This window comes from Bufo bufo, chromosome 4 (assembly GCF_905171765.1).
Source record: "Bufo bufo chromosome 4, aBufBuf1.1, whole genome shotgun sequence".
NCBI classification, from domain to species: Eukaryota; Metazoa; Chordata; class Amphibia; order Anura; family Bufonidae; genus Bufo; species Bufo bufo.
Window position 1 is genome coordinate 587,370,725 of NC_053392.1, and position 21,413 is coordinate 587,392,137.

The following is a 21,413-nucleotide window of genomic DNA, read 5'->3' on the forward strand; positions in this document are numbered from 1 at the left end:
GGGCTCATACCATGGGGGGAGTAATAAATCCCACCATAATGCCCCCCCCCCAGTAGAAATAATTCTCCTAATGTGACAGTGCAAAAAATGCCCCCAGTTGAGCTAATGTCCCCATAATGCCCCCATAATGTGCCAGTATAAAATACCCCTATATAGTGCCCCCAGTAAATGCCCCCATAGTGCTCCTCTCCCCCCTTCCTCCTAGTGCCCCCCATAATGTACCAGTATAAAATACCCCTTCTTAGTGACCCCCGTAGATGACCCCATAGTTCTCCTCTCCCCCACAGTACCCACCATAATGTGTCCCTGTATAAAATGCTACTGTACAGAGCCTCCCATATAAAATACCCCTTCTTTGTGGCCTCAGTAGATGCCCCTATAGTGCACCCAATAATGTGACAGTAATAAGTGCCCCCAGTAATGTGCCAGTCATAAGTGCCCCCAATAATGTGCCAGTAATAAGTGCCCCCAATCATGTGCCAGTAATAAGTGCCCCCAATCATGTGCCAGTAAAATGTGCCCCATAGATGCCCCCAATCATGTGCCAGTAACAAGAGCACCCCCCATCATGTGCCAGTAATAAGAGCCCCCTCATCATGTGCCAGTAATAAGAGCCCCCCCATCATGTGCCAGTAATAAGAGGCCCCCATCATATGCCAGTAACAAGAGCCCCCCCATCATGTGCTAGTAATAAGAGCCCCCTCATCATGTGCCAGTAATAAGAGCCCCCCCATCATGTGTCAGTAATAAGAGCCCCCCCATCATGTGTCAGTAATAAGAGCCCCCCATCATGTGCCAGTAATAAGAGCCCCCCCATCAAGTGCCAGTAAGAAGAGCCCCCATCACGTGCCAGTAATAAGAGCCCCCCATCATGTGCCAGTAATAAGAGCCCCCCATCAAGTGCCAGTAATAAGAGCCCCCATCCTGTGCCAGTAATAAGAGCCCCCATCATGTGCCAGTAATAAGCCCTCCATCATGTGCCAGTAACAAGAGCCCCCCCATCATGTCCCAGTAACAAGAGCCCCCCGATCATGTGCCAGTAATAAGAGCTCCCCCATCATGTGCCAGTAATAAGAGCCCCCCATCACGTGCCAGTAATAAGAGCCCCCCATCATGTGCCAGTAATAAGAGCCCCTCCATCATGTGCCAGTAACAAGAGCCCCCCCATCATGTCCCAGTAACAAGAGCCCCCCGATCATGTGCCAGTAATAAGAGCCCCCCCCATCATGTGCCAGTAATAAGAGCCCCCCCATCATGTGCCAGTAATAAGAGCCCCCCATCACGTGCCAGTAATAAGAGCCCCCCATCATGTGCCAGTAATAAGAGCCCCTCCATCATGTGCCAGTAACAAGAGCCCCCCCATCATGTCCCAGTAACAAGAGCCCCCCGATCATGTGCCAGTAATAAGAGCCCCCCCATCATGTGCCAGTAATAAGAGCCCCCCCATCATGTGCCAGTGATAAGAGCCCCCCAATGTGCCAGTAAAACTATTGTACATATCAAAAAAACAAACACTTATACTTACCTCCATGTCAGCGATGCGATGCAGGCCTCTTCCGGCCTGTGTCCCGCGCTGTATGGCTCAGGCGGCACAATGACGTCATAGCGCCGCCTGCGCCGGCCCAGTAGAAATAATTGGGAGCGGTGGCCGCGTAAGCGCAGTGCGCCCGCCACAACTTTTGGGGCTCCATTCTCGGTGTAGGTGCAGATCCCAGAGGTGGGACCCGCACCTATCAGACAATGGGGGCATATACTAGCAATATTTCCCCATTGTCTGAGATGGGAAAACCCCCCTATTATGGGCAGAGCGCTTGGTGGCGGCCGGACCTTCCCTAATCCGTTCTCGGTGTAGGTGCGGGTCCCAGAGGCGGGACCCTCACCTATCTGACAATGGGGGCAGCCGCATATCCTAGTGATATGCCCCATTGACTCATATGGGAATACCCCTTTAAGCCTAATAATTAAAACCACTTCTTGGGCTTTAAAGATCACTTTCCAGAAATCAGCTCATTATCATCACAGGCAGGATTACAGATGACAGATATCACCTATCTATAGATAACACAGGATCCATCATTCACAATACATGATATCACAGCTTATCTGCTCCCTCCTAACCTTCGCACAGGTCACAAAGCATTCCAGTCTCTCCAGTAGAAGTCAATGATGTTCCCTCCTGTCCATTGCATCTATGGCCCATCCTGGCTGCTGTAAAGCATCTCTCTAAATAAAGTTAAGAACAGCTCAGGCAAGATGGCCACCCCCATAATCATGTTCAGAAAACAGAATAAAAAAAATCTATAATCAGAAAACATTTTAAAAAAAAAAGGAATAAATGTCGCTATCAAGTTTTAACTGGAAGAAAAAACATTTCCACAACACGGTCCCTTTAGATGCAGTAACACAAAAACAAATTATTTTGTAACATAAAAGTGTTTTAATTGTGCAAAAGTAGGGTAACACTATATACATTCAAAGTTACAATCCACATAATAAAGTTACTGTGTCGAGTCCCTTATGCTGCAAGGTGAATCTGGTAAAAAGAAAACCCAAAAATCAATGGCGAAATCTTGTTCCACAAAAAAATAGCCTTCTTATGAATATTTAAAAAGTTACAGCTCTCGAACAGGAGAGATAAAAATGTGAAAAAGATTGAGTCCTGAAAGCTAAAACTGGTGGTGTCATTAAGAAGTTTATGCCATGATCTTTGCCAGGTCATCTTAAAGGGATTTTTCCATTAAGATAAATGCACGGTGGGAAAGTTTTACACTTACTATTCTTCCATGTGTTTTCCTCTGTTTGTGAATTTGGTTTCCACTGGCAGCAACGCAGTTTGGTGGTTGCCTGCTGCATCTCTGTTCTGGCCATGCTTGCTCTAGAACCATACTTCTGGGTTTCATGAGTCTCCTTTCCCTGCACAGGGGCTGAAGGCAGCCTGGACAGGTGCACATCGGATTGGGCTTCCTGGAGCCCACCAAATTATTCTTGAGGCTCAACTGTTATATCATCAATAAAGTTTAATTGGTTTTGAATCAAAGAAATAGACCCTAGTGGCAAGTGATTGGCTTCGAATGTGGCCAAATGGGCTCTTTTTTTCTGGATCTTTGAGGCCCATTATTTTATCAGAACCTGAGCCCCCCGAAGGATCCTCTAGGACTCTGGTGAGCCAGTCCAACCCTGGACAGGTGTATGGGTATTGTGAGAATTTGGTCACATTGGTGGATAGAGTGTTACACATAGAAATTGTGACATTGGGGAAGCACACAGCCTGCCTGACACAAGCAACAAATAAGAGGTTCCTAATGGGATGGTAAGCCTAGCAAAAAGTAAGGATTTTTCCGAAAAATAAGCTCATTTGTATTGAAATGTACCCAGTATGTGGTAATGCAGTGTCCCACTCAGTGATCGTGGGAACTTTAAACTTTTGTATATTACTATTTATTTCTGTGTAAGCTGTGATTCCGATTAACAGGCTGGTGAGAGTGTCATTCCAACCATTCACCCCTAGGTGGTGCTGGCATCACTTATATATAACAGAGAGGAAGTAGAAGTTCAGTGTGTATCAGAGAGGAGACCACAGTAGTTAGATGTGGAGAGGAGCAGAACAGGCCTAGTCCATCATGTAGCTGCCATGTTAGCTCCTTGTCTCTGGCCAGGCTAAGGGAGTATAGAGAACAGTATTACAGCAGCACAGACCAGTGAGTCTACATCTGGATATGGAGAAAGTTTAGTGGAGGTTGGAGCTAAATTAGCCAATGGACTTCACAAGCACCAGTGACCAGGAGGAACCTAAAAGCAGCTGGACACACCTGGATGATTAATGCGCAAAATTATCCTTTACCACATAGTGGACCATAATTCTTCAGTGAGCACCCTTTCCAAAGAATGGAGCAGAAAACTGATGCCTGCCATTAGGGAGCCGCCCTATGGATTGCTACTGACCAGTAAGAGTTATTATATTTAGTACCTGAGTGCTAGAGTGTGGACAAAGCATAACTAGGTCTAGAGTGAAGGAAAACGCCTCAAATTGCAATTGCCAAGCCTGTTACCCGGAATACTGCTGAATCAATATTTGCACTATAGCTTTCCCATATGAATGAACTGTACCAACTACCTGAAAACAGAGAATTGATCAAGTAAAGTTCAACTGTTTTACTACTACTGACTCCTCATCCTTCCTACCATTTTCATTTGCACCTAACGGTGCTGGCGTCACGAACACCAGGGTTCCAGCCTCCAAAGCACCCTAAACACCTATACCATCACGGGCACCTCGACTACCCTCTGGCTGGTGATTCCGGTAACAGAGAGTGCCCCGGAGGATTTTGTGCTGTCTTCCCCTTCACTGCATGCCGGCCCAGGGAGCTACAGAACAGTGAGTAAAACTACCACCCCCATCGGCTCACCATACACTACTCTCACATACTGCCCCTGTGGCTTGGTCGCTGCAGTAACACGGTGAGAAAACCCCTTTGACCATACCAAAAATCTAGATCCCACATTTTGGACCACCTTTGAATTCCCTTAATGATCCAGAACACCCACAAAATGCCTACTTTGGTTGTGGTTCTTGCATAAACCCCACTTCTTTTGTGGGCTGATTTGCTGGATTGTCTCAGTAAAATTATGACTCCGTTGACAAGTATACTTTAACCATTTTCTCCTGGTTCCTGGGTCAGAAAATGATACGATCTAGGCCTTATCATTGGTCATAGTTCATGCAAAAAAAAAAAAAAAAAATCTAAATTTATTATTAGTTTGTCTCCTGTACCCAGTATAAAAGAAAAATAAGCACAGTTTTTGCTGCCAAACAACAGAAAAGCCTTTGTACCATATGTCCATTTCAGTTAAAGTAGCCTCCCTAGCTTTCCATCCGCACCCACTGGAAGGCGTCCCAACTATTATGATTTCTTATAAGTTGGAGAAGCACTGCTTGATGTAGTCCCAATGCAGGGAATGAACTAATACAGGCCTCCGATTGGCATGAAGAAATGTCTGCATTGAATGTCGGAGCAGATGTGATGATGTCTTGATGCAGCCATTCTTATGTCCCATAGTAGACCTGTAGGAATTAAAGGGGTTTTCTAGGACCTACCAACCCACCTTAAAGTAATCATATCTTACCTGCAGAAGAAAGTTTCTAATATATTTAATGCCTCAAAGTTGTGTGGATCAGAGGCTCTGGAACTCGGTCAAGTAAAGCTCCACTTTGGAAAAGTCTACATCTGCCGACATCATATGAGTTTTCCACTTCAGCAGAACAGGACAGATGAGGTGCTGTGGATGGGGCCAGAACTTCCTGGTGCATGCTGAAACTCCTAAATTCACCTCACCTGCATATGAGCCTGGTAGATGAGTAGTACTGGCCCCATCCGGAGCACCCATACGGGGCTGTATAATTTATGCCCCCATCCATAGACCAGTCTAGAATTCTGGACGTAACATTGGCTGATGTAGGACTTTCCCAAGAGGAGTTTCATGTGAGTTTCAGAGCAGCAAATCCACGCAACTTCAAGATGGTAAGTACATTGGAAACTTTTTTCTGCAGGCAAAATATGGGTCCCAGAAAGCCAATTTAATGTAGTCACCAGCTTATAGACATCATGGATAAATATATGCTGTCAACATGGCTATTATTTGCAATAGCCTGTACTATCAGGTTAGCTTCATGATTATCTAGCATTGGACCATTTTTGTCACATATTAGATGATCTGGATTTCTGAACCATCGGTGGAAGAATTATTATCTTCTTAACGCAAAATGCTATACATGTTTGCATGCAGGGAATATATGGAGCAGGCTTACATGCTGAATCTACTCATCCGCAATGACCAGGATCAAAGATAGCTCCGATCCTCATCATTTGATTCGTTACCATGAAGCGTGAGGAAATTTGGCTTTGCAGCGAATCAAATTTTTCCTGAAATTCAGATCAAAGTCAATTTGTTTGGCTTAGGCCTCCTGCACACGACCGTATGGCTTTTTCAGTGTTTTGCGGTCCATATTTAACGGATTCGTTGTTTGGCATATACAGTATACAGTAATAGATGGTTCCGCAAAAATGGAACGGATATGGAAGACACATGGAGTACATTCCGTATGTGTTCAGTTTTTTGGCAGACCAATTGACTTGAATGGAGCCACGGAACGTGATTTGCGGCAATAATAGGACATGTTCTATCTTTCAACGGAACGGAAAAACAGAAATACGGAAATGGAATGCATACGGAGTACGATCCATTTTTTTTGCAGAACCATTGAAATGAATGGTTCCGTATACAGACCGTATATGGAACGCAAAAAACGGCCCGTAAACTGAAAAAAAAAATGGTTGTTTGCAGGAGGCCTTAATTTCCTCAACACTATAAAAAATATATTTTTTAAATGTCAAAAATTGGATTGTCAGGGTTCCGCTACATTGTTGCTTCGGGTGTCATTTTATTAAATTACTAATAAACGTTTATTTCAGAAAACTGGACTTATTTGAATTTCAATAGAAGACGCTGTGCGTCTTGCAGGGAGCGCAGCTGACTATATTTTATAAGTGCAATATGCTAAGTGTAATATCGGAAAAGCCTCAGATCCTTGCTGAGACTACAGCTAGACAGCTGCGAGGAACCTAATGGGATCTAACGTCCACCAACACACTGTACGCGGGCAGCAAAAACTATCAACATGACATTGTGTGCGTAATGTGACAAAAATGCACAATTTACTTAGCATCAAGTCGGGAATCCAAATCTACATCAACATTGTAGTTTGTACGACAGACAAGACAGTCCATCAGCATCATTACCCCACAAGACCCAGAGGCAACTCCGAGTCAACCAATACAGCTGCTGTATGAATCTGCCAGGGAGCCAGATGTAAAGGCTTCTGGAAAAATATCCTCCTCAGATTAGCATCTGTGTTCTTAATTGCCATGAAAAAAGGGGAGAGAGAAGATGGCAGACTCCAAAGAAAACTGCAAGGCAAACTGCTCTTACTGCAATGCAACTGCAGAAAAAAAAAAAAAATATATATATATATATTGCTTAGGAAGATGGATTTAAAGGGATAGTATGGCTTGATGAAAAAATGAGCAACTCTTTTTCTTCTTCTTTTTTTTTTTTTTTAGGAAAAAGTGCGCCTCTTGTCCACAGACAGTGTCTGGTAGTGCAGTTCAGCATCATTTGAGCTACAATACTAGTGTTGAGGGAATCGCAGTATCCGAAGTGGACTTTGATCCGAATTTCAGGAAAAAACTTGATTCGCTACAAAGCGGAATTTCATCGCGCTTTGTGGTAATGAATCAAATTTCCATGAAATGGTGGGAAAAAAACTAAAGAAATACATATTCACCTCATACATTTGCACACAAAGAGGCTGCCGTGGCCATCTTGATTGACCATACCCATACGAAATCTGACGAAATCTGACATATGACGTCACCACGTCGGCCGAAGATGGCCACGGCCGCCTCTACGCAATCAAATGGATAAGGCAAGTATTTTTCTTTTTTTACCGGATTAACCCCACAAATCCCTCAATGTTAATCTCAGATGCCGCAATCAGCGATGAACACGGCATCTGAGGGGTTCAATGGTTAATCTAGATTAAAAAATTAAGTCACTGCATACATATATTATGCTATTTACCCTGTACTGATGCTGAGTTACATCCTGTATTAAACTCCAGAGCTTCACTCACTATTCTGCTGGTGCAGTCACTGTGTACATACATTACATTACTTATCCTGTACTAATCCTGAGTTACATCCTGTATTATACTCCAGAGCTGTACTCACTATTCTGCTGGTGCAGTCACTGTGTACATACATTACATTACTTATCCTGTACTGATCCTGAGTTACATCTTGTATTATACTCCAGAGCTGCACTCACTATTCTGCTGGTGAAGTCACTGTGTACATACATTACTTATCCTGTACTGATGCTGAGTTACATCCTGTATTAAACTCCAGAGCTTCACTCACTATTCTGCTGGTGGAGTCACTGTGTACATACATTACATTACTTATCCTGTACTGATCCTGAGTTGCATCCTGTATTATACTCCAGAGCTGCACTCACTATTCTGCTGGAGGAGTCACTGTGTACATACATTACTTATCCTGTACTGATCCTGAGTTACATCCTGTATTATACTCCAGAGCTGCACTCACTATTCTGCTAGTGCAGTCACTGTGTACATACATTACATTACTTATCCTGTACTGATCCTGAGTTACATCCTGCATAGAGATAAGCGAATTTATAAAAAGTTAAATTCGGCTGATTCGCTGAATTTTACAAAAAAAATAGTTTTGTGATGAATTCCTCACGAAGCACATTTTTTTGTAAGTTGCAGGTGCAATGACAGGGAGCAGCGATAGAGTCGCCCCCCCCCCCACCCCGTCATTGTACCCCTCAGATGTCGCATTCATACATGATCGCTGCATCTGAGTGTAAAAACTGTGTGAAATTAACATTTAAAAAAATGTAATCAAACTTACTGCCTCCATTTGCTCACGACGGGCCGGCCGCCACCATCTTGCTTGAAGATCTGGAGCGAAATCTTGCGCAGCGCAAGATTACATCATCACGCCAGCCGGTGTGGTGATGTCATATGCCACTGCGCATGGGATTTCGGCTGAGATCTTCAGTCAAGATGGAGGCTGAAGGCCCATCGCGAGCAAATGGAAGAGGTAAGTATGATTTTTTTTAAACATTATTTCAGGGTAAATCGTTCCGCTGACACAATGCACGAGGAAATGATGCTTCGAGGCGAATCAAATTTATCCTGAAATTCGGATTGAATTTCACTTGATGGGATTCGATTCGCTCATCTCTAATCCTGTATTATACTCCAGAGCTGCACTCACTATTCTGCTGGTGGAGTTCTTATGTGGTGTTGGGTGCGAATATTCGAATCGCAAATATTAATTGCGAATATCGGCACTTTGAGAATATTTAGAATATAGTAATATATATTCGTAATTTCGAATATTCTAGATTTTTTTTCATCACTAACCTCCCTTCTTGCTTGTGGGCCAATGAGAAGGCTGCAATGTTTTTGTCTGAGCTTAGCAACATCCCTAGCAACCAATAGGAAAGTTGCCTACCACTTACTATATAAGAACCTCCCCAGAAGCCATTTTTTTTTACAGTTTTTTAAAGTTCTGAGAGAGAGAGAGAAGTGTCATTGCTGTGCTCTGTGCTTTCCACACTACATTAGCTAAATAGTTAGTAGTGTATTGCGAGCATGTTTGGCCGAACACCACGTGTGCTCGAGTCAGTGTATTCAAATCTAATTTAGCCTCTATTTCTATTCAGAAGATCGCTGTACAGTGAGGGAATCCCTCAGTGTGAGTCTGGCTTAGGAGTCCCGACTCTGACTCTATATATAGCTATGTCCATATATGGAGTCAGTGCTTGGGGACGCCCCAGTGTATTTAAATCTAATTTAGCCTGTATTTCAGAAAAGTTTCTGCTGGGATTTGAACTCACAACCTCCTGCATTAAAAGCAAGGCCCTTAACCACTCAGCTATAATAGCTGCATAGCCCATTACTTAAAAAAAAATTTTTTTATGAGACTTCTACTGTACTATACATCTACTGAGAACTATATAGTTGAAGTCTCATATTTTATTTTATTTTTAAGTGTCTGGCAATGCAGCTATATAGTGTAGTGGTTATGGGAGTTCAAATCCCGTCCCAAGCTTTTTCAGAAATAGAGGTTAAATTACATTTATATATTTGATATTCTTTTTAGTAATTGTAAAAAATGTATGGCACAAAATAAATGTGTAATTACTAGTAAAAAAACATTTATATATATATATATATATATATATATATATAAAATCATACTTCTGATATATATGAATGCATAATATGTGGGAAACTACTACTGATGTTTTAGCCATAATATATTTACATATATTATAATATCAATAATCAGGTGTAATCAGTTGTGGGATATATGAACATTCGGTCTTGGTCTCGATAATTAGCAGAATAAATCGATACTCAGTGACACTTTTAAGGCTGCTCATATAAACATTGGACCGATCATTTTACTGGTCGTTATATCGGAGAATATCGAATATCTTGCTGAACATTGCTATTATTCATTACAATATCGAATATCTAGTTGAATTTTGGTAACAATCATCCATTAAGCTTGCTACCATCATTATATGGATTATTGCTATCGATTATTTTATTGAAGTTTATTGAGTATTGTCATGTACTGATTACCCAGTTGCATATTGTTAACAGTCACTGTATGGAAAGCTGCTACTCAATTTGCTCAATTTGGTTTTTATGATAACAGTATATTTTATGTAATTGGTTTTAGCACTAAATAATAAAAGCTCATATTTGTTCAAACCGTATGGTCACGGTTTTCTTTGAGTGCCCTGTTTACATATATATATATTATAATATATATTTCAAATGAATAATAATATGTGCAAATATATTATGGCTAAAACTTATATATATATATATATATATATATATTTAAATTAAGTTTAGGCTCTGTTTGAACTCTCAGCTTCTGCATCATAGCCCAGAACTTTAACCACTACACTATATAGCTGCATAGTCAGTCTCTAAAAAAAGATAAAATATGAGACGTCTACCATATAGGAATACTTACTGGTAGTAAGTATTCCTCTACAGTAGAAGTCTCATATATATATTTTTTAAGTGATTGGCTATGCAGCTATATAGTGTCGTGGTTAAAGTTCTGGGCTATGATGCAGAAGCTGGGAGTTCAAATCCCATTACAAAGTTTTCAGAAATAGAGATTAGATTTATATATTTTTTTGTAATTGTAAAAAATGTATGGCACTAAATAAATGTGCAATTACTAGCAAAAAATAAATAAATATATATATATATATATATATATATATATATATATATATATATATATCCAAAAAACAGAACAGCACCTCCTGAGACAAATCGCAGGTGCAAGCTACCCGGCAATAATACAGCAAACAAAAAACAGTAGCAGCACACCACTATATGCGCTAAGACTAAGTGAACAGGTGAATGTGTGAACAGGGTCAAATACATGACGCCATATAGTTACTGCAAAGCAGTGAAGAAGCTCTTAGCGCATATTATTGATCAAAAATATGTCGGGCCCACCTACCAGACGGCAAGGTAGCTTCTTATCAGGTGGGACCTACTCTAACACGGAATGTCCAGCTCCATTTTTTCTCTGATTAAAAACACCAAGGGGTGGGGGATGGGCGAGGAGTGCTAAATTCCAAAGAGGATGCCTAGTCCTCTATACTATATATATATCCAAAAAACGGAACAGCACCTCCTGAGACAAATCGCAGGTGCAAGCTACCCGGCAATAATAATACAATTATTTGGATATATATATAGTATAGAGGACTAGGCATCCTCTTTGGAACTTAGCACTCCTCGCCCATCCCCCACCCCTTGGTGTTTTTAATCAGAGAAACAATGGAGCTGGACATTCCGTGTTAGAGTAGGTCCCACCTGATAAGAAGCTACCTTGCCATCTGGTAGGTGGGCCCGACATATTTTTGATCAATAATATGCGCTAAGAGCTTCTTCACTGCTTTGCAGTAACTATATGGCGTCATGTATTTGACCCTGTTCACACATTCACCTGTTCACTTAGTCTTAGCGCATATAGTGGTGTGCTGCTACTGTTTTTTGTTTGCTATATATATATATATATATATATATATATTCTACTTCTGATATATATTTACATATATTATAATATATTATATATTCTAAATATATAATATGTGTAAATATATTATAGCTAAAAACATATATATATATATATATATATATATATATATATATACATATATATATGATTAAATTAAGTTTAGCCTGTATTTCTGAAAACGTTTGTTATTTGAACTCACAGCTCCTGCATCACAGCCCAAAACTTTAACCACTACACTAAATGGCTGCATAGCCAGTCACGAAAAAAATAAATAAAATGAAACTTCTACTGTATAGGTCTCAGTAGAAGTACAGTAGTACAGTAGAAGTCTGAAATACAGGCTAAATTAGATTTAAATACACTGAGGTGTCCCCAAGCACTGACTCCATATATGGACATAGCTATATATGGAGTCAGAGCCGGGACTCCTAAGCCGAACTACCCAATACCCTCCCCTCTTCAGAGCAGGAGGTGCCTGGGGTTCTCCCATTGACTTCCATTGTGCTCGGTAGAACACCCGAGCATCACAAAGTGTTGCACCCGAGCACTTTGGTGCTCGCTCAACACTAATAGTTAGATAGCTTATATATATAGTACAGAGAGTTAGTGGGAGATAGTCAGTGTAGGTTATATCCTGATATAGTGTAGCTGATAGGTTCTGCTGTCCATACATTCATGCAGACCTGCTAAAATGTGAAGTTTCACGTATTGCGCCAAAATATTCGCATCACTAGTGGCGATTAGCGCAATCACGAACATATTGGAGCACTGTAACTGCATATAAAGCCATTTTTAATGTTCTGCTGTGCCAACCATTTTCTCCAGTTTCGGGAAACTTCTTGCAGCTTGGAAAATGAAGCAAAAGTGACCCACGCCTGTATTTCGTGCGCATTACGCGAATATTACATTGACGATTTTTTGCAATCAAGAAAATAATCTCGAATTTGCAAATTCGCTAATATATGACGAATAGTCAACCAAATATTTGTGAAATATCGCAAATTCGAATATAGCCCCTGCCGCTCATCACTATTCTTATGTATACTACTTTAAATTCATATATAAACTGTACAATGGGCTATAAAGATGGATGTGTCTTTTAGAGCCTTCAGGACCACAATTTTTCATTTCAGCAGTCCAGTTTTTTCTTTGCATACACATTAGGCCTCTTTCACACAAACTATACGGATTAACTCAGGATGCGTTCAGGGTGCTTTCAATGAAACCACAGGAATCCGAAGTTGGCTTTGGTACCGAGGTAACAGCCGTTACCGAAGCTGACTTCGGATTCCTGTTTTAAAATATTTTTTAAGTCGTAGAATCAATGCCTGTTGTTATTCACGGACGTATAGCGCAACTTCGGACTTGCCTCACCGAAGCACATACATTTTTATGCTCAATGGAGACAGGTCTCCGTACAGCATTAAAATAAAGTTTTGGAGAGAATTGATTTCGGATCTTGGATCTGAAGCTCCTTTCGCTCACCCCTAATACACATCAGATTAAACTACCTGCATATCAGCATTGAATTTTTATTTATTTTAATTTTCAGTGGACAAATAAATAAAAAAACATAAACAAATAAATAACTCTACCCTGTACTTCCTCATTCACTGTGCTGTTCCTCTGTTATTCTATCACCCCCCCCCCCAACTAGTTACACCCAGTGTCCGTTTATTCATGCACTCTTAGGAGAAAAAACTGAAGAATGGCACAGTGCATAGTTCTAAGAAAAGCTCCAAAAATTGTTATTTCATAAAGAAGTCTTTACACAAAAATGTGAGGGGAGGTGGCAGGTCCTCTGTAATGACAAATTCAGCTCTGCTACATATGTACAATTTATGCATATCAGATGCAGTAATGATGACAGTGATGAATCCTCACGATGACACCTTCTGACAGACCTTCCTTATAATACAGTCCTGATCAAAAGTTCAAGACCACTTGAAAAATGACAAAAAAAATCATATTTTACATTGTTGGATCTTAACAAGGTTCCAAGTAGAGCTTTAACATGCAACAAGAAGAAATGAGAGTGAGACAAAACATTTTTTGAGCATTCAATTTAATGAAAACAACGAATAAACTGAAACAGGCTGTTTTTCAGCTGATCCAAATTTTAGGACCACATGCCTTTAAAAGGCCAAATCTGTGCAAAGATGTGGATTCATTGTCATTTTCTGTCAGGTAGTCACACGTTGTGGTGGCAAAGGCAAAAAAAACTCTCCCTTTTTGAACGTGGTCGGGTTGTTGAACTGCATAAGCAGGGTCTCTCACAGCGCACCATCGCTCTTGAGGTGGGACACAGTAAGACAGTCATTTGGAATTTCTTAAATGATTCTGAGAGTTATGGAACAAAAAAGTCAAGTGGAAGACCCAAAAAAACTTCATCAGCACTGAGCCGGAGGATCCAATTGACCTTGATGGTCCTGATGGTTTCCAACGTTACTGGCATGACAAGCAGATCCCACCTGAGATGTTTTCTACGCGCCACAATGGAGGGGGCGCCATAATGGTCTAGGGTGCTTTTTCCTTCAGTGGAACAATGGAGCTTCAGGAAGTGCAGGGGCGTCAAATGGCCGCTGGCTATGTCCAGATGTTGCAGAGAGCATTCCTCATGACTGAGGGCCCTCGTCTGTGTGGTAACAACTGGGTTTTTCAACCGGACAACGCTACAGTACACAATGCCCGCAGGACAGGGGACTTCTTCCAGGAGAATAACATCACTCTTTTGGCCCATCCTGCGTGTTCCCCTGATCTAAATCCAATTGAGAACCTTTGGGGATGGATGGCAAGGGAAGTTTACAAAAATGGACAACAGTTCCAGACAGTAGATGGCCTTCGTGCGGCCGTCTTCACCACTTGGAGAAAAGTTCCCACTCACCTCATGGAAACGCTTGCATCAAGCATGCCGAAGCGAATTTTGGAAGTGATAAACAAACAATAACGGCGGAGCTACTCATTACTGAGTTCATGTTTGGAAGTTGGATTACTGTTTTTGGGGGGTTGTTTTTTTTGGGAGGTGTGGTCCTAAACTTTTGATCAGCTGAAAAACAGCCTGTTTCAGTTTATTCGTTGTTTTCATTAAATTGAATGCTCAAAAAATGTTTTGTCTCACTCCCATTTTTTCTTGTTGCACATTGAAGCTCTACTTGGAACCTTGTTAAGATCCAGCCATGCTAAATAGGATTTTTTGCCATTTTTCAAGTGGTCTTTTATTGGTATTATTTTTAAAACTTTGTTTCCTTGGAGCATGACTCCTAGTCAATGAAATCACGTGTTTTCTACCTCCGGCCGTGTACACGGGTGACGGAGAGTTTATAAAAAAACCTCTTACCTGAAGCAAAAGTCTTTCGGAGCGCAGGTTCACTTGTCACACATCCGATCTTATTGCAGAGGGTGACAGTGAAGGCGTAATCATGGTAGGCGTCTAGTCCTGTCACTTCATGATAGTCTTCATGACTCTCCGCTACATACAGCACCTGGAGGGGAAGGGGGACACACGTAAGAAGACGGCCCTTATAATGATCACTGGGTGCACACGTATGGGACACGTCATATATTCAACGATCATTACATGACGAGGATTGACCTAGGGCTAGTTCACAATGAATTTTTTCGGCTCAAAATCAGCTCCAAAAAACACTTCAAAAGAGCCTGCCATTAATTTCAAGGGGAAGCAGCCCTTCCACATGGTAAAAGAAGGAGCATGCCCAATCTTGGGGCAGGATCCCATTGAAATGAATGAGAAACATAAAAAAACAGCTCTGTGTGTGTCCATGAGGTTTTTGGGCGGTTTTTGCTACGGAGCCACACCAAAAACTACGGGCTGGTTTTGCATTGAAGTGAACACTCATTGGTTAAAAAACGCATAAAAAACTCAGAACCACAGAAAAGTGTGTGAAAAAACGCACTAAATTTGTAGACGGATTTTCAAAATCTATCATGTGAACATACCCTTAATGTATAATGAAACAAGTACCGGCAATTTCTGTATCATTTCCTCACAGGTCATTTAATGGACTCTCAAGCAGATGGCAAGTTAGGGTACGTTCACGCTAGAGATGATCAAAGTTTTGAAAAATTCAATTTGGCAGCTTCACCAAATCGTAATGTTAAAACTCTATTCAGCCTAATAATCAATCGGACCATTTTTAATGGCCGCTTAGACAGAAGTGCACCTGTCCAGCATCCATTAAAAACGATAATACGCTAGTTCAATATGGCCTTTGGGGTTTAAAAAAAAAGAAAAATCACTCACCTCATCGACTTGCTCGCAGCCCGCTCCTCTCTTGATTGAAAAAGACCTGCTGAAGGACCTGCACTGAGCGTGATGACGTCACCGAGCACTCTCAGGGTGATCACGTGGTGACATCATTACGCAGGTCCTTCAGCAGGTCTTTTTCAAATAAGAGAGGAGCGGACTGCCTCTGCGCGAGTAAGTCAATGAGGTGAGTACCGTATTTTTCACCCTATAATACGCACCTGCCCATGAGACGCACCTAGGTTTTTGAGGAGGAAAATAAGAAAAAAAATATTTTGAACCAAAAGGTGTGCTTTTGGTGGGTTTGAACTAATGGGGGATCTGTGGATGACTCTGTTATGGGGGGAATCTGTGGATGACACTATTATGGGGGATCTGTGGATGACACTGTTATGGAGGGGATCTGTGGATGGCACTGTTATGGGGGATCTGTGGATGGCACTGTTATGGGGGATCTGTGGATGGCACTGTTATGGGGGATCTGTGGATGGCACTGTTATGGGGGATCTGTGGATGGCACTGTTATGGGGGATCTGTGGATGACACAATTATGGGGAAGATCTGTGGATGACACTGTTATGGGGAAGATCTGTGGATGACACTGTTATGGGGGGATCTGTGGATGACACTGCTATGGGGGGATCTGTGGATGACACTGTTATGGGGGGAATCTGTGGATGACACTATTATGGGGGATCTGTGGATGACAATGTTATGGAGGGGATCTGTGGATGGCACTGTTATGGGGGATCTGTGGATGGCACTGTTATGGGGGATCTGTGGATGAACTGTTATGGGGGATCTGTGGATGGCACTGTTATGGGGGATCTGTGGATGGCACTGTTATGGGGATCTGTGGATGACACAATTATGGGGAAGATCTGTGGATGACACTGTTATGGGGGGATCTGTGGATGACACTGCTATGGGGGGGATCTGTGGATGACACATATATAGCATCTTATGCTATATATGTGTCATCCACAGATACCCCCCCCCCCCCATAACACTGTGTTTGTGAAAATAGTGACCCCCCAATACAGGGGGTGGAGGCCGGCAACTTGTGTTGGAATAGCAGCGGGGCCTGGTGCAGTCACTGTTCTCTATTACACCGGGCCCCGGTCACAGCAGTATTTATTAAGTGAAGTCATGGGTAAAGCTTTGTTAAGGTATAGCAATCCTCTGCAGCAGTAGCGCACGTAGTACTCACTATGAAACTCCCGTAGCAGGCAGGCCGGCGGCGTAACGTCACTCACTCTGTCACGCGCCTGCTCTGCCTGCTTTATTCATAAAGTGGGAGGAGCATGCACGTGAGGAAGTGAGTGACCGGCCAGCCTGTCTGCTACGGGAGTTTCGTAGTGAGTACTACGTGCGCTACTGCTGCAGAGGATTGCTATACCTTAACAAAGCTTTACCCATGACTTCACTTAATAAATACTGCTGTGAGCGGGGCCCGGTCTAATAGAGAAGAGTGACTGCATTGGGCCCCGCTGCAATTCCAACACAAGTTGCCAGCCTCCAGCCCCTCCTCCCTCCCCGCTGATATATCGCAGGCCACGCTGTGCAGCATCGCGGCCGGCGTTGTATCAGTGCAAAGTAAAAATGGCAGCATTCGCCCCATAAGATGCACTACCATTTCCCCCCCACTTTTGCGCGTCTTATAGGGTGAAAAATACGGTAACTCCAGCCACCATTTTAGGGAAAATGATTCGTTACCATGAGGTGCGAGAAAATTCTGCGTTTGGAATCAAATTTTTCCTAAAATTCCGACTGAATTCCACTTCGGATGCTTTGCTTCGCTCAACACTAGTTCACACGACGGATTTTGAAAATCTGGCTATAAAATTCAATGTGTCTTTTGTGCATTTTTTTGCCGCATTTTGATGCAGTTTTTCAATGCATTATTTTTTAACCAATGAGTGTTTACTTCATTACAACATTTTATTTTCACTTCCTGTTTTTTCCATTTTCAGTGCCAGAAACAGCACAGAAAACGCACTGACATGTACGGAGTGTTTTTTTTTTTCTTTTACGCTTCCCGTTCATTTCAATGTGAGAATCAGCAAGGATTCCACCGCAGCACGCTGCTTCTTTTTTCCACGTGAAGTCTTGCTTCTCACTGAAATGAACGGGAGGCTGTTTTGAGACATTTTTAAAGCTAATTCTGAGGCAGAAATGCCCCAAAATTAGCACTAAAAAAACATGTAAACTGGTGGGTATTAAAAAAATAAGCAGTATGCCCTATCTTAGGGGGGAATCCACGCTGAATCTCCCATCGAAATGAATGGCATCAAAAAGTGCTCTGTACCTTCCCGCATGTTTTTTGTGTGGCTTTTGAAACCACAAGTTTAAAACACAAAAAAATAAATAAATAAATAAAACTGCAGGGAAAAAAAAAAAAGGGCTGAAACACAGATTCCGCAATTAATTTTGTAGGCAGATTTTCAAAACACCCTTATACAGTGACCGGGCCGGTGTGCTGTGTGCTGTGCATGTGACCAGGACAGATTTTTATTCCCTTGAACACTGTATTTTTTTTCCCCAAATCTGAAAAATATCATCCTAGAATTTCTCCAGGAAAAATAATTTTAGGCTTTATGCACTTGACAGAGACATGCGCGCGGAGCCTGTACAGGGGTACGAGGAGTTCCGACAATGCAGGAGGCTAAGCATGGCATTAATGCAAAAAATAAAAAGTAAGAAAATGTAAACTTACAAAACCATCAAACTTAAAAAAAATGACATCAAGATAGAAGAAAAAAATTATAACATCATGCCATAAAGAGGTCATATAGTAACACAGATGGGATAACTATAGAAGTCTATATTCTTAAGGTGATCCACTGGGCAGATAAAAAGCTGCGGCACCCAATACTGACTGATACTCTATCCTGAAATGCCCCAAATATGTTGCCAGGTGGTCCCTATTGCAATATGAATTGCAAGAGAAATTCCTTCCTGTTATTCTCCAGGTGCATTTCACACCTCACATTTCCACAGACCCCTGTACTGGGGGCGGCAGTGACTGTACCTCAGGAGAAGCTCTTCTTGTATCAGGGTTCTTCACCAGATTTGGGGATACCAAGTTGATTGTATAACCAGTAATTTCTCCTCTTGCTACATTGTTGCTCGGCTTCTCCCAAGACACATTTAGAGAGTTCGCTGAAAGTGGAATCACAGACGGAGGAGGCATGTATGTGGGTTCTGTAAATGGAGTATTGATGGAATGAGTTAATGTTATAGCGGCATAGTTGTACTTGACTCCATTGGATGTACTACAACTCCCATTCTGCACTTTAATACAGACTTGTTCATTTTCTACAACTGGTCTGGTTACTGACTCTAGCACCATTCCCCGGCCACTGCACCTACATCTCCTGCCTTGTGCACTGACCAAACCCAACACCAAGGGCACCCCAACTTCCATCAGACAGGAGCCCAAATATCAGGGTTTCCCCAAGGAAAGAAAGGCTGCGCTCCTCCAGGACTTGCAGCAATAGATATAGGGATAGATAGATACAGCACATAGAAGTGATAGAAAGAAAGAAAGATAGATAAAACGAAAGAGAGATTAGAATGGATGATCGATAGAAAGATACAGTAGTTAGATATAGTAGATAAAAGTGATAGATAATAGATGTCGATAGATATGAGAAAGATAGTTGGTAGATAGATTATAGATAGATATATAGATATATGAGATAGATAGATAGATAGATATATAGATAGATAGATAGATAGATAGATAGATAGATAGATAGATAGATAGATAGATAGATAGATAGATAGATGATAGATAGATAGATATTCTCACCTGATTCTGCAGTTTTTAATGTCACCCATTCTGAAGCAACACTACCAGCCATGTTAGTTGTCACAATACAAAACTCATATTCTGTGTTTGGTTCCAGGTTGGTAATCATTGCATGGGTTACTGGTGGCAATAAGGCGTTTTCATTCTCAGATTCCATCACCGGCTGAGGGTTCAGCCATCCACTTGCATGGAAAACTCGTTTTTCAAGTGCCTGGTGTAAGCCTCTCATGTACAGCTCATGCCTTATAACCACTCCTAGAAAAAAAAAAAGAATCACCGTAAGCAATGTTAAAGGATCTGTCTTGAGCCAGTACCAATGCTCATAAGCAAGTCTTGTAATCAGCACATGGAGACAGATCTCGGATGGTGCGTACTGTATGTTAGAAAGTTATACTTTTTCTGGGTACATATTTATTCCCCAGTTAGTATTTTGTGGTACATCTTTATTTAGAGTGTATGGTCTGGGCCTGTAAAGATTCTACCAAACTTGAATTTTTCTTTTTTTTTTTTGTGATGCTTTGACAGAGAGCGAGAGTTTCTGGGCAACATATATGCGTTGTCTGGCCATGTGTGTCAATTATTGTAGACCAGGCAATAATTCTCTGGGTTTCTGGGAAAGATATTCATATTAGCTTCCCTAAACCTGTCTGATGCTGGCAGATGTAAGATGCGCTCATTTTCATATGTTTTTCCCAGAAACCCAGAGGAGCGTTACCTGGCTTACAATAACGCTCACGCATACTCAGAAATAGTACCCCAACCAAAACCTCTCAAGCAGCCAAGCAAATTGAATTTGCTCAGCTCTGTTAAAGGGTAGTTACCAAGAAAGTGCTGGGTTCCTGGTATGAGATGTTCTGTTTTCCTTTCATTAATCCAGAAAAGCATTATGTAGGGACACAAGCACAACAAAAAATAAAAAAATCTTAGGAAAAAGCGCTGATTGAACAGTTTTAGGCTACTACCAAAAACTTAGTGGACACAAATTAGGGGGAAATTGATCAATGAAGCACAAGGAGCCTTTTAAACAGACTTATGTTGCATAACTAGGAGAATAGCTATGCCAGCCTCACATCGGCTATCAGCTCTTTCAGGACAAAAGCTCTTTATCATAACAAAACAGATAGAATCAGCTTTTCTAGTTGAGAGGACTTTGGGAGATGTCTGGGTGAGTATTATTTCTATTATGAAGACTAGAGATGAGCGAACTTCTCAAAAATTCAATTTCGTCAGTTCGCCGAATTTTCCAAAAAGATTCGCACTCCTTTTACTCCGTCGGCAGCTGATTCGACATAGATGTCTACAAAACCTGTTCTATTTAACGCTTATACAAGTAGAGCCCCCCGACAGAGTCGAGAGGGTGTCAGCAGTAAGTTTGTGTTGACGTCACTGATTATTTTGCCCTTTCTCTGGTCCGTCAGAACAATAATCCCCTTGTCTGTTGAGCACCCGCCTTCACTCCATCAGCATTTGGTCAGTAATCCATCAGTATTGCAAAAGCCAAAAAAAAACAGGAGTGGATCCAAAACAGAGATGACACGTGAATGGAATCTTTGCATGTCTTCTGTGTTTTGTACCCACTCCTGCTTTTGGCTACCAAATCATAAGCCAATTCTGATGCAAA

The 21,413-nt window shown here is 41.7% G+C and overlaps 1 protein-coding gene across 1 annotated transcript in view; it reads right to left on the reverse strand.

Annotated features, from left to right (window-relative positions):
• Positions 1-21,413, reverse strand: part of USH2A (usherin) — a 1,179,609-nt gene that overhangs the window by 827,024 nt on the left and 331,172 nt on the right. The window contains exons 17-19 of the mRNA XM_040430191.1: positions 19,793-20,047; positions 19,010-19,182; positions 15,052-15,196 (exon numbers count right to left, since the gene is read on the reverse strand). Of these exons, the coding sequence (XP_040286125.1) occupies positions 15,052-15,196; positions 19,010-19,182; positions 19,793-20,047 (573 nt within the window). The remainder of the gene's footprint in view (positions 1-15,051; positions 15,197-19,009; positions 19,183-19,792; positions 20,048-21,413) is intronic.